This window comes from Cryptomeria japonica, chromosome 7 (genome assembly GCF_030272615.1).
Source record: "Cryptomeria japonica chromosome 7, Sugi_1.0, whole genome shotgun sequence".
NCBI lineage: Eukaryota > Viridiplantae > Streptophyta > Pinopsida > Cupressales > Cupressaceae > Cryptomeria > Cryptomeria japonica.
The window spans coordinates 615,680,774-615,694,713 of NC_081411.1; the positions used below are offsets into that span (position 1 = coordinate 615,680,774).

General features: G+C 33.5%; 1 protein-coding gene across 5 annotated transcripts in view; it reads left to right on the plus strand.

Annotated features, from left to right (window-relative positions):
* The window catches only part of LOC131032479 (protein GID8 homolog), a 40,318-nt gene extending 36,610 nt beyond the window's left edge, over positions 1-3,708 (plus strand). For all 5 annotated transcript variants that reach the window (XM_057963470.1, XM_057963468.2, XM_057963467.2 and 2 more), the window contains exons 6-7: positions 2,855-3,011; positions 3,150-3,708. In XM_057963470.1, coding sequence (XP_057819453.1) covers positions 2,855-3,011; positions 3,150-3,271 — 279 coding nt within the window. In that variant the 3' untranslated portion in view covers positions 3,272-3,708. The remainder of the gene's footprint in view (positions 1-2,854; positions 3,012-3,149) is intronic.
* Positions 3,709-13,940: the final 10,232 nt, after the last annotated feature.

A 13,940-nucleotide genomic window follows, 5' to 3' on the forward strand; every position in this document is an offset into this window, starting at 1 on the left:
AAGATTTATAAATAAATAAGTTAAAAAGAAGTCAAACTGGTTCAAGTGTCATCTCTCTTGGGTGAAGGGGTGCATGTGTGGGGTATTAAGGAAGATAATTTTGATGTGTAAGGGGCAAGAAATTAACGTGATATCTTTCCATACATGAGCAGACCTGAAGGTGTTAAAAATCAAAGTTTATGAGCAGATTTATGAAGCAAACTTGAGCAGATTGATGAAGCATATATGAGCAGTTTTATGAAGCATATTTGAGGCAAATTTATTTAGATTCTAAAATTGGTTGAGTGCAGATTTGAAATTATTATAGCAGATTTGTGAACAGAATTTAAGGCAGAAATATAGCAGATTAAGAGAGTTTTTCAAGAAGACCTAAACTTTGTTGTTAGAGGTTGGTGCCTCTCATTAGAAGAGATTGGTATCTCTTAATAAGTTAGTTCTTAGTTGTGGGGATTTGTGTCTCCAGTGGGTTGGTGCCTATGAATTATCAAGAGGGGATTAGTGTTCCTATGGGCTGGTGCCTACGAAATTTGTAAGAAGGTTTTGTACAAGAAATATTTTGCCATGGTTTTCTCCCGAAAGGGTTTCCATGTAAAATCCTATCTCTTATGTGTGGATTTTTGTGATTGTTTCGTTGTCATTATTAAAGTTTAATAAGTTAAAGATTGACTTATACTGATTCACCCCCCCTCTCAGTATACGTGTGTTTCATCAGGGCTATGACAACCGCCCTTTAACCCCTCATGACACCAACCTTCAATTGAATATTTTAGGCCTTTAGCCATGTTGGGTGCATATTTGAGTAGACCATCGTAATACTCTATGTCAAGTATTCGTCACTGTTGGAATAAGAACAAAATTGACTTCATATTCCAACAAATTTCTCAACTTATTTTCATCTAGTAATGCAAAAGTGCCATAATCTCTCATTTGACCTCATCTAGGGCCATTGCACATGGCTTGGAATTGTGATTAGTAATGCCTGAAAGATGATATTTAAGGCAATTGATGCCTCCACTAAGCTTCTTTGAACACTGGGTACAAATCACAGTCCCCACAACCGGTCCCATTATGACATTTTCAAGTGGGGTCACGACTTCCAAGGGGGTTTGATTCAATTGGGGCGGCTTTCACCTATTGAGTTTGAACATGATGCAAATATCAGATGCCATAGTTATTAAATTGCAACATTGATAAAATATTAAAAACAAAAAAAAAGTGTTAAAAAAAATATAGCAATTTGAACATGAATCTTCAAAAAAATTCGTAAAATATAAATGCATATGAAAAATTGAAATGTAATATGGTAATTAATTTAATGAATTTGACAAAAATAGAATGTCTAATCCTAAAATGTAAACCCTATATTGAGGAAAAATAAAAAAAATTGAAAAAATTTGATTCAAATAAAGTTGTGTAACTGTAAATCATTTAAATTTATTCAACTAACAAATTTATAAGTTGATTCAATTAAAGCATTTACAGTTACACAATTAATGCATTGACAAAAATTCTGTCCCCAAATCTTGTCCCCTATCTCCAAACCCCGTCCCTGCGTCCCCGCCACTCCTTTGTCGCCCCCCTGCCGTCCCTAAATTTAGGCCCTTGGTCCCCCTACCCCTCGTCAGTAAACTCTGTCAAGAATCATTTAAAGCATGAATTTGGAAGCTATTAGGGAATTTTTTGAGAAAGTTGGGTCATGTAACAATGAAAGGGGGTGTTGGAGTAGTGTAAGGGCATTGGAGTAATGGGTGTTGGGCATTGCATCACTTTTGGGGAGCTAATGATTTCTATTCCAAAGGCTCTACAACTTCTTGGATAGTTCTATTTTCCCTTGTTGACCCTGATCTCACTTACGAAAGAGGCACATCACTCCAGAATTTTCAAAAACCTAAATTGAAACATAGGGAACATGATGAAATAGTGATGCTGTTTAACAAATTGCCTTAGCTAGTCTCCTATATGTTGCGTTTGAGTCTAACAATAGCAATCATATAGAATTAGGTACTTAAAACTACAACTAGATATGTTCAATATGAGAAAGATTTGATAAAATTTGTTGCGTAGTTTTAAAATTTGTATCACGTTGGAGGAAGTCATACACTTAATGAAGGGTCAAGCTGTCTTTTTAGACCTTGAATATTTGTTACAAGCCCTTTTTGGGGACTATGAATGTATTGTCCTCCATCCACATGAGGCTTCAGTCGTATTCAACAAAGACTTCTTGCCCAAGTAATTGAACAAAATATTTCAGGAACGGCAACTCACAAGAGTCGTATACTTGACAGGAAGAAGAATAAATTCTTAAAAAAAATTGGGCTTAAATAATTAGAAGATACCATGACGATGGCATAAATCTATGACACAAGTAGTGAGGTTTCTACAGTTCAACCCTTGGTTTTCCATGGTTGTATCATCTTGAGTATAAACATTGATTTCCATGAATAAAATTTAAACAAGTTCATGCATCTTAAATTGCATTTTTGGGATTTTTACATGATTCAAATGCGATAAATCATTGAAAATCGTAATTTTTAGGTCAATGTCTTTTAAAAAAATCATGATTTTTTTAAAGAAATTTCTCGTGTGCCAATTTAATAAAAATCACAATTTTTTTGATTTTTTGCAGATGTTTGCTTCTATGGAATGTAGACAATTTAATACAGTTTGTGATTAAGAATGGTTTAACTTGAGAATTGATGATAAATTGAAAATACTAGAAAATTTAGCTTTATTCATTAGATATCAGATGAACATATTAGCACTCTTAAAGATTCTATCTTTGAGTTTATGTGATTTGCTGATTATGTACTAGCCTCAAGAACTTATATTTTACAATATTATTACTTGCTCAAAGCATGACTTCCTAGAAGAAGTTGAGCGTACTGTTGCATTGCTAGCCTTCGAAGATCCATCAACTTGCCCTGTTGGAGAATTTTTAGACATTTCTCAGCGTCAAAAGACAGCTAGTGAATTGAATGCTGCAATTCTAACTAGTCAAAATCATGAAAAAGGTATGCACGTCTGAATGGTTTGGTCAATTCATGTTTTTGATTTGTTGATCTTTTCCTGGCAGTCCTTACTTAAGCACTTTCTATTATTCTAATCTGTACCATACTTACATTTCCATTTTATTGTGGTAACTTTTGCAGACCCTAAACTTCCAAATCTACTAAAGATGTTAATTTGGGCTCAAGCACAGCTTGATGAGAAACTCCGTTACCCACATATTACGGATATTGTGAATGCAACGATGGAGGATCCTATTGTTTGACCAACTGGCTTGAAGTTGACATTTCTGTTTTTCTTCGTCATTGCAGTTTCCCTACACATGCCTAAAAGCTTAAAGCTTCACATGTTTTCGTCTCACAGTCTGCTTTCTTGAATGCTCCTATAAGTGGAGATTTATGCTTATTTCCTGGGAGTTTAAGCTGCAGGGATCCATAAAGAAGGATGTTCCAACTTTGTAAATGACTTGTGCTATATTTTATTAAATCCAAAATATTGCGCGCAACATAATAATCTGCAAGTCATTGTCCTAATAAAATAGATCCATATGTATAGAGAAGTTCTGAGGTTGATTAGATAGATCAACTCATTCTTTTGTTGCTGCCATGTTTGGATGTATGTGTATGTGTTCTCACATCTCCTCTCCCATGCACACATGCGATACAAACACATCTCGTCAATGTGAAATCTTTTTGTTGCATAGATTTTTTCTAAAATCTGTGATATGCTTTAATTATTAGTTGTGCAGTTAAAATCATTTGCACAGAATCGGATGTCAGAGATACTGAAATTGCAGTCTTGGGCTAAATAACAAAGCCTTGTTACCACTTTGGCTTGTAATAACACCTAATTCAAGGCTAGTTTTTATATTTCAATTGCATGACACTATCATCGCCTATCCAATCTTTGATGTCACTCACGGTTGCTGTTTCCAAGATTAATAAAAAGTGATGTTAGAGAGCTGCCGAATTTTGTCAATTTGGCACATTTTTTGAGGGACAATATGTTTTTGATTAGATAAATGCTTTTGACCAGAGCTATGAACTGGAAGGGGGTTTTGAAAGGACCCAAAATCTTGAACATCAAGAAAAGGCATCAACATGAGACAAGAAGCAACAAACAAACGAGCCTTAAAACCAAAGAAGTCCCTGAGAAACAAGCAGCAAGGCCACAGCAGAGGGATATCCATAACAACAATTATGGAGGTTTGAAACCAAACCTCACCAAAGAACTTTGAATTGGAGTCAAAGCCTGACCTGAATGGGCCATCTTGCCTTTTTTCAAAGAAGAGCCACTCAACCTAAGGATGCTTAGACATAGCATCTGGTTTTCTCATCTTAATAGGGAGACCCCCACACTTTCCCCACATGACCATAACTGCAATGTCCAAATCTTTTCCTTCATTCCTTATATCGGAGTGCTCTTTAACAACATTCTGACACCCTTCCCATGCTCGGGAGGATTCATGATACTTTTTTATCAACTTTATGGCAATGCAGGCAAACATGCAAAGACTCATAATGGATTCTCTGCTACCAAACACCAAGTTTGGAACACAGTTTTATGATGTACGGCAGTACCTTATCAACATCAACACTAGCACAATATCTAGCAAAAACCAAAGGTTTCATAGATTTCATGGCATTATCAATAGATAAATACAGACCAAGAGAATTGGCTATATCTTGTATAATCTCTTCTTCTGAGTATTCTGAAGAAAATCCTGGAAGCCTAACTCAAACAGAGACTCAAGCTTTCCTTGGCAGCATTGAAACTAGTAGACCATCTTTTCAATGAAAGATCAGAGTTACCAAGGACCTCTTTGCAAAATTCTTGTTCTTTCCTCCAGAGCTTGGGAAGAGAATAAGAAAAATCCATGTCATGGCAGCCACACAAATTTGACTGGGCACACACCATCTTTTAAGAACCCAGCTTTGGACAACATCAATATTCAGACGAAAGCTCGAGGATCTCGCAATGAGGGCATTCCTAATTTAGGTAGAAGCTCTGTTGACAATAGCATCAGGGACCCTCAAAATGGCACATTATTCGTTCAAGGCGAAAGCAACTTCACCTAGGCAAACATCAGAAGCATGCAATGTTGAATCCGAAAATGAGCCACCCACCACCGACACAATAGAAGTGGCCCTGGTTTGCACAGCGTTAACAGACCTCAAAACACACCCAAGTGGCCAAATTTTGGGAAAAACTGTTTTGCAGGTTCGGATTGGAAACCTACAAAATCTGGGGAGAAGGGGTCATTAACACTTAGGAGTACCAATGCAAAGAGGTGTTGTAACAGAGGAGTTAAATCCCTCTCCAGAATCTCCCTGCAGTTTCCATGAGCTTGGTGGCAGGTTGAGATCCTGTCCCCACCAAAACCCTACTGGGCTCCCAAATGCTCCAATTTTGTTCCTGACAAACGTCTGATCATAACCAATCACGTCCCTAATAAAAGGTTGGGACTGGAGGAGTCTGCATGCGATGGTTGACCAGGGTGGACCCAGAATAGATCTTGTAGAATCGCAACATGAAGTATCAATGAAGACCTTCACAAAATCCTTCCTTACGGCCACATGGGAGGCAGGCTCCTTCAAATGAGCCTCAGTCAGCAAATCAAGTAGCATCTTGTCCCCCTCGTCCCAGGCTCTAGATCACTCATCCTCATCTGCATTGTTAGGATCATCCTTGGCCTTGCCTCCATTGAAGGTCTTCCCGCTTACAAAGGAATTCAAATTCCTGCTTCTGCTTCCGCTCCACTCCACTCCATGGATATGTTTCGGTTGTAGCTATGAGGGACAGTATGTTGGAACGCCTGCATACACAAGTATTTATCAGGGAATCATAGAACTTGAAAAAAATATTGGGCGTATACTTTCCATAAGTTTGATGTTGCCAGCCATGTAGTAAATCTGCATATATCATATATTTCAATTTAGTTATATGTTTATTCTTTTATCTGGGATGCTTTCTGATCTTGGACGCTGTTTTATATATCATGGACATATGACTGAAATTGGTCTGAAGGAAATTCATGAATAGATATGCTCTTGAGAATGAGTTTACAAATCTGCGAGCGTAATGGTTACCCTCCCTAAGCATGAGGACCATTGAACTTGATTATCAAGAAAGATTAATATGTTTCTTCTAAGCTTCAATTATCTTATTAATGCTTGTTTGGTGGATGCCGACTTTGTCGAGTAGGTTGTTTGCAGAGGCTTCAAGTCAGCCACAATGCCGATGACATAAGAGACATGGTCATTGTGCTTCTCACTTGGACACAAGTACACACCAGTGAGTGGATGCTTTATTAATCATCTGTATAGTGCTCTTACGAAATTTCGCCAATCTTGGTTTCCTTAATTTTGCTCCTTCTGCATGATTTGAAGATTGTTAAGGATGTGATTCCTGGTCCCTTAGATGCTGGTCTCATTATCAAAATTCCTTCCTAATTCATTCAATGCAAATTTGGTGGTTTTCTCATAATCACTTTGCACCATCTATTCAGTCATCACAGCAGATTCAATGTAAGATTCTTTTAATCAAATAATTTACCATTCTCTCAGAACAAACAGTTTTCTACGAGTCTCCCGCGGATAATTTGGAGCCTGGAGGTTATACCGGCTTGTTTTTTAACAGCATTTAATATTTAAAATCTGATATATAATGTCAATAAAAATCCAAATTAATATATAATGACCTAATATTTTTCAATTTTATGGTATAAATACAGGTGATCTTATTAAACCAGGTCTTCAGGTAATTAAAATATAAATATATTCATTAGTAAAACAAATCGTATCGACAAAAGTTGGAAAACGAATTAAACTCAATAATAACGAATTAAACTCAATAATATTAGAAAGGCATTATATAAAAAATGTGTTATATATTAGAAACATCGAACATGACCATAAATTGAGTGGCGATACTACTATCATAGTCGTATATTTGCAAGAGATGTTTCTAAAACTTAATAATTAATAGGTACACATTACACCTTATAAAAATAGTAATGAATGTATCTTTAATTTTTTATATAATGATTGTATTTTTTTTTAAAGTATAATAAATATACTTTTTAAAACTATAGTGATATTCATAGCTTTTGAAGGAAAATTTATGGTTAGAAAGATTTTGAAATGGGTACTATTAGTTGTTAAATAGAATAAAGTAGTAAGAATTATATATGTTGTGTTCATAACATAATTGATTTCATACAAATTAGGAAATTATGGTTTTTGGAAGGATGTTTTTATTCGAATTGTTCAAATGTTCATGGAGATTCAAGAGAAGATTATTCTTGTGTTCTCTAACATGAAATATCATTATTTAGATAGGTTAGTGCTTGTTTTTGAAGTACTTGGAGCATTATATTTTAGAACTATCCTTCAACTCTTCAGTAGTATAAAACGGAAATGGTTCAATTAAGGAATTCTCCAAAAAAATGTCTTTTCTTCCTTACATCTTAGCAAAGAAGAGGGTTCAAAATCTATTAAGGAGAAGATTCTACATAGGACGCATCATAATGGTTCTAAAAAGTGACAATTTGTTAAAGGACCAAAGTGTTCAAATACTTCATAAGATTTTAGGCATCACTTCTCTAAAATAATCTTTAAGTCAAAATTAAATTCATCTTTTTCTTGATCCTTAAATATAACTCACCATTATTTTGGAAAGAAACCTTGTTTTGACTTGTCAAAGCCATTTTTTAGTTTTTTTATTAGCACATTACCTTTAGTAGGCATCAACATCATTGGCATCATATAAATAGAAACTTTTTGGAATTAGTTATTCTAGTTGGGAAAATTTGTTTAACTTTCTATTCTACTAATTTGTGCACACAAACTTTTCATATGATGGGGAAATTTCTACCTTCATATATGACGCTTAAGCAAGAAATGGATCTTGAGTTTGAATGTTTGTATTTGTTTTAAAGATGACCTTAATTTTTTTTCTTTTTGCTTATTTTCTATCATATGATATGTTAAAAAATCTAAGAACTTTTGAAAATTTATTAATCCACCTTACAAAATTTCTCTCTAAATATCATCTACAAAATTGTAACAGAGAGATTTCTGAAATTTCAATAGTGATTCTCTCAAAATATCATCTACAAAATTGTAACAGAAGGATTTTTGAAATTTCAATAGTTATATTTATAAAAAAACAACTTACATACTCGTTTCATATCATTCAACAACCTACTACATGGACTTGCTACAATGACAAATAAATAGGGAAAATTGGATATTACTGCATAGTTCACATGAGACATTGAAGAAACCAGCAAGTTCCTTATTGGTTAGGATAGAGAATTTGAAATCTTAATTAATACATTATTATATCTAAAAAAGGTCCAATTGATTTTATCACTCTTTATACATATCGATATCAAACAAATGCTTTCTTCCTTTTAAGATTTCATATAATTGGAAAGTTCATGGGCAATGGTTACTCCATTAAGAATAGGGTATGTTTGACAATACACCTTTCTCATCAAAGATAAGTGTTTGGACATGATCTTGTATATCATATTACATAACAAAATGAAAATGTATATATCACAAACATTTCCTCTTTTGTCAAAATGGTTTTATTTTTCATGATTATTGAATTACTATTATATCTTGATTTAAAGTTTTTCTAAATTATTAAAAGCTAGCAAGGAGATTTGTTCCCCTAGAGTGTTCTTCCTTATAGACTTCCTCCTATGAGATTAGGGAGGTTTATTAATTTATTATTTTCTAATATCAAAGAGGAATTATATTTGAAAAAAATTGGATTTGTTTCAAACCTATACATTCATTTTCCATAGAATGTATTTTAAAATTCATCATAATAATTTTTAATGATTCTAGATTCTATATCTTATCTCCTAATTATTTAAGATCTATGAAAAAAGCTATACCTTTATTCTTATTTTAACCATAGAACCCTTGAACTCTAATTTCAATGGATTTCTTCTTAGACTAAAATCATGTACATCTCTTACTCTATTTCTATTCCTTCAATTATATCTTTCAATTCATTCCCCCAAACAAGAATTAATTTCTAAAACTCATAAGTTTTTGTTTGAAGTTCCCCTCTTCTTGCCCTTAATATTTTTAAAATTTTATTTGCCTTATTCTTTCATCTTGGTTTTTGTGAGCCAACTTTAAAGGGTACTTTCTAGGTTTTACTTCATTTACAAATGCTTATGTAGATTGGTCAATAGTATGAGCTTGTCTTATTTAATATGTTAGATTTTTTTTAATCATATTGGATTCAATCACTTATTAGAAATCTATCCAGACTCATACATATCATCAATTTGGCCAATTATATACCATTGTTATTGTTTTTGGTTTTATATTCAATGCCTCAATCATTTAGGAATAGATTGGATTCTTGAGCAAATTGAAATAGAAGTGATGTTTCCTTTAATATATTAACTAGATAGAAGATGGAGTTGAAGTATCCTCCTATAATCCATTTGTCACACACATAAACATTCTTTAATTTCATAATGGATTAAAAATACAAATCCCTTCCTTGTGAATTAAGCCCACATATATTTACAAGAATAATTCTCCCATAACTTTAGGTTTCATCAAATCTAATTGAATTTGAGTTTAGGTAGACATCTAATTACAATCCGAAGAAAGGTCTAAGGTTTTATAAACACCTCTATACCCTTTCAAGCACCATTTGAGTTTACATATCTTATTTTCTTTCTTCTTAAGCAGCCTATGAATATGAGAGAAATAAAAACCTCTTACCTTTCATGAGAGGATAATCATGACAACTTCTTTTGCTTGCATGCATGTGTGAAGGGCCTATTCATTACAACTAGTTTGTCTCTATTGTTAGTTGATTTTGCTCTTTTTTTTTAACTTTCATTTTTTTCTTTCTTATATTTTCAATTTTTTTGATCTATTTTGGGATGGTATTCACTTATTCAATTTATTTTATATTTCTTGAAATCGATTGAAAGGTTTTTCTTGGTTTCTTTAAGTTGCAATTTAGTATTTTTTGTCTTAATAATTTTTCAACCACAACTTATCTAAATGAATAATTCTTTCAAATTTATGAGAGTGAGAGGTTATCCATTCCAAGCAACTTATCAATTTTGTTCTTTAAATTTTATTCAATATTATTTAATTTATAGATCCTCTCTTTCTTGAATCTTATTGTGAGTGCACTTGATTTTGCTTGAAGGAAAATATCTTTTAAAGCCTTAAATGATAGATAAGGGTTTAATGTTCCAACTTCAATATTGGCGAAATTTACTTTGTTAGAGACAAATATTTCAACATGTATCTTAAGAACCCTAGTTTCTTCAAATTTTTATATAAGCATCTTACCTCCTCAAATCACAAATATTTTTTACAAGAGAAATCCTCACTTTAATCTACCTAATCATTTTTTGTAATTATTAAGCATTCTAAAATCTTCCTTTATGTTCTTTTAATTATGTAGGAACAATGAGATTTTATAACTTAGATTCTTAAAGAATTTGAGATATATATTTAAATAAAGTATGAGTAATTGAAGTTGCAATGGAAATAGAGTGATCGTTTTGATTGGTTAAAACATTACAACAAAATTAGAATCTCGAATTTGGTATTGGATCATTGATGTATACACATAAAAATGGCTATGAGCGATTAAATAAATAATTTATATTTAGTTAATATTTATTCTTCTATTAAATAGTTAATTTGAAAAGATTAATTTATTTAATTCATTTCGTGTCTTTCTATTAATTAATTTAATTGAAATATTTTATTAATTAATTCATCTATCCTATTCCTCTAATTAATTAAATATCTAATATTTAATTATCTCCTTCAATCAATTAAATATCTAATATTTAATGGTTATTCTCCTATCCTATAGTCTCAAATATTAAATAATTTCTTAAATTATTTAATCCCCCTTTTCCAACTCACCTTCCATCTCCACTTCATCTTCCCTTTGCCAACTCATCCATCATGTGGCTAAGGAAATTAATATTTCTTAAATATTAATTCATCATTTATCTCCAACCTCCAAAATTAATGAAATATTGTGTGCGTACACATATTTCATAACCTCCTTCTATATTCTTTCCAACATCCCTATATTTTAGGAAGGACTTGAGTCCACTTGTCCTCTCATTCCTAAATTTTCTCCAACCATCTCTAGATTCCCTCAGTCAGCAACCCAGTCAAGGTGAGATGAGTGATACTTATCTTCTCCTTCCCCCTTTCTCTCAACCTTCACCTTTTCTCACAACCATCCAAATCTGCAGATCTGATCATGATTGTTGATCTAAGCCACATCACCTTATCCTCTCAAGGTCTATAAAATCAAGAGTTTTAGTTGAGAGAGAGTTAGTCTTCAAGTGAGTTTTCAAAGCTAATCATTTGTGAAAACTTATGCATCTGTGAGTTTTAATCTTGAAGCAAATAGCATAATCATTTTAGCATAATCATGTAGTATTACATATCATAGCATTTGTGAACTATCAATTATCCATCCATTCTTCATATGCCATCTTGGAAGCTATCAATGCTTGTTTGAGAGCACACCATCTGCAACCAGGAACAATGGAGTTAGGACACAATGAGACATAAATCATGAAGGTAAAAATAATGTTTTATTTTAATATGTATTTCATGTAGTTTCATTGGTTGAGTGTGGATTTCCTGTAGCATTTCCTTTGTATTTTGTGAAACTAACTTGTTGCAGGTAGCATTCTGAGGATGAAATTCAAGTCGACACATTTTGGCGCCCACCGTGGGGCTCATGGACCTCACATATACCTTTAAAAATCTTGCAAAAGTAAAATTAACACATTTGTAATGCAGATTCACGCATGTGTGAATTTTGACAGCACTTTTGTTCAATAGGTTAGCGCATTTGCATCACAGGTTAACACATTTGCATCGCAGGTTAACACATATGTCATGTATGTTAGCGCTTTTGTCTGAAAATCTGTGTATTTGCATTACAGGTTAATGCTTTTGTCATCTAGGTTAGCGCACTTGTTAAAGAAGTCACACTTTTGAGTCCACAGAGCAGCGCTTTTGTAGTGCAGGTTAGCGCTTTTGAGGTGAAAGATAGCACATGTTTTAGAATAGCGCTTTTGTTTACAACTGACATAATTTTCTTGCAGGTCCGAATGTCCCAGCACTAAATTTTTCAAACTACTGACATGCATGTGCAGGATTGTGTTTAAGGTAAATTTTATGCATTTCCTCACCTAGTTAATTAAAAGCCCTATTTTGGAAAGTAATATATCATATTTTGCTCATTTAGTCTAACTAAGGGGATAAATTGACAGCATGCAACTTGCATTTTGAGTAACTTCTCTAAAATAGTTGCACGTACACTTTTAAAAAGGCTAAAATAAACACCATGCTTGTTGGAGCAACATCTCCAAATAGAGGATAGATCATATTGCTATGGAAAGTTAAAAAGAACACTTATATTCCGTGTCTCGAAAGTGGTAGGTATACACTCTCCCCTTAATTGGGTGATCAAAAAGCCAAACCCACTCTTTTATGCTTTCTTTACTTTCAAACAATTAAATCCTTTAGAGGGTCTGCCTTCTCGAGCTTCTTTGAGGGGGCCAGTGAGAGGGGAACGACTTAAAGTGGAAACGGGCTAATACTGAGTCCTTCCAATCCACTCTAAATAAATCGTGTTTGTGACGAAAGTCCCAAACAACATGTGCTGATAAGTTCATACCAACACTATGTTTCCCCATAAACCCTATGGAGCGTAACCTCTATAGGCTGGGAACCTTCTGTATTTATAGAGCTGAAAGTGCCGCATGTATGGCCACATGACCATAAGCCTTTACTAAAAACCACTTGTACTAGTTGCCAAAATCCTTCTAGTTGTTGGTGCAGGAGGTTGGACCTCTGAAGCGGCTCACACACATACGGTTCTTAGTAGAGATATAAAGTTTGCCATGGAGAGTTTTCATGGAAACTGGTGCTTGGCTGCCCCAGAGAAGTGAGAGCCAATGGGGTCAAGCATCTAAATATCCGCTTTGAATAGCATAGCCTCGAAAAAACCCCATGTGAGATTCAACAACTATTGTCTCAACCTGCCATAAGATTTGTACTTGCTTGTGCATTTTTGTTTATTAAACATTGTGTCTTCTATGTCTGTAACATGTTCCAAATGGCCAAAAATTGAAGAAAATTATCATCTACGGGTGGGCAAAAATCCAACAAATTACTAGAAAAATTGATCAAAAGGGTAATACAAAGGCTTTCCAACATTTGAAACACCAGATCAAACTAAAGTGTCAAAACATCAGTATCGAAATACTTCTTGAGTAGATTTGTCTCTAAACCATCACGTATTTTCAAACTAGCTCAACAACTGGGAATCCAACAGGCTATTCCCAAAAGGTTTCTATAAGCATAAACATTCAACAAGCTATTGATTCAAACATCTTAAGTACAAAAAAATCAACATCATTGTCAAGTCTCTCATCAGGATAATCAAATCCTCTATCACGAAGCTTGATCAATTTATCCTATGTTCATAATCTTGGATATATCTTTCCTATTTTGAACCTAGGTTATATCAAAATCAGAATTGCACCAACATTGGAATCAAAAAACTTATAAAATGTCAGATGCTTATATGAATTTTAAGTATCACCTTAAGAAAAGAAGACCCAGTTATACAGCTACTCAGAAAAGAATAAGATTCTTGTATATCAATTGCAAGATCTTATTAAAACATAGGACATTCCTACACCGTTTTCGTCACTATTTAAGTGGTTGCGGTACAAAGTTTGACGGAGAAATTTTGCAAAGATGTGCTTTTCAACAAAGAGACACTTTATCACAACGAACAAACAATAACGGTAAAATCAACAAAGCATATCTTCCTAAACCAATAATCACCTATTGACTTTGTCCTTTGGAAATTTCAATTTTTTTGAA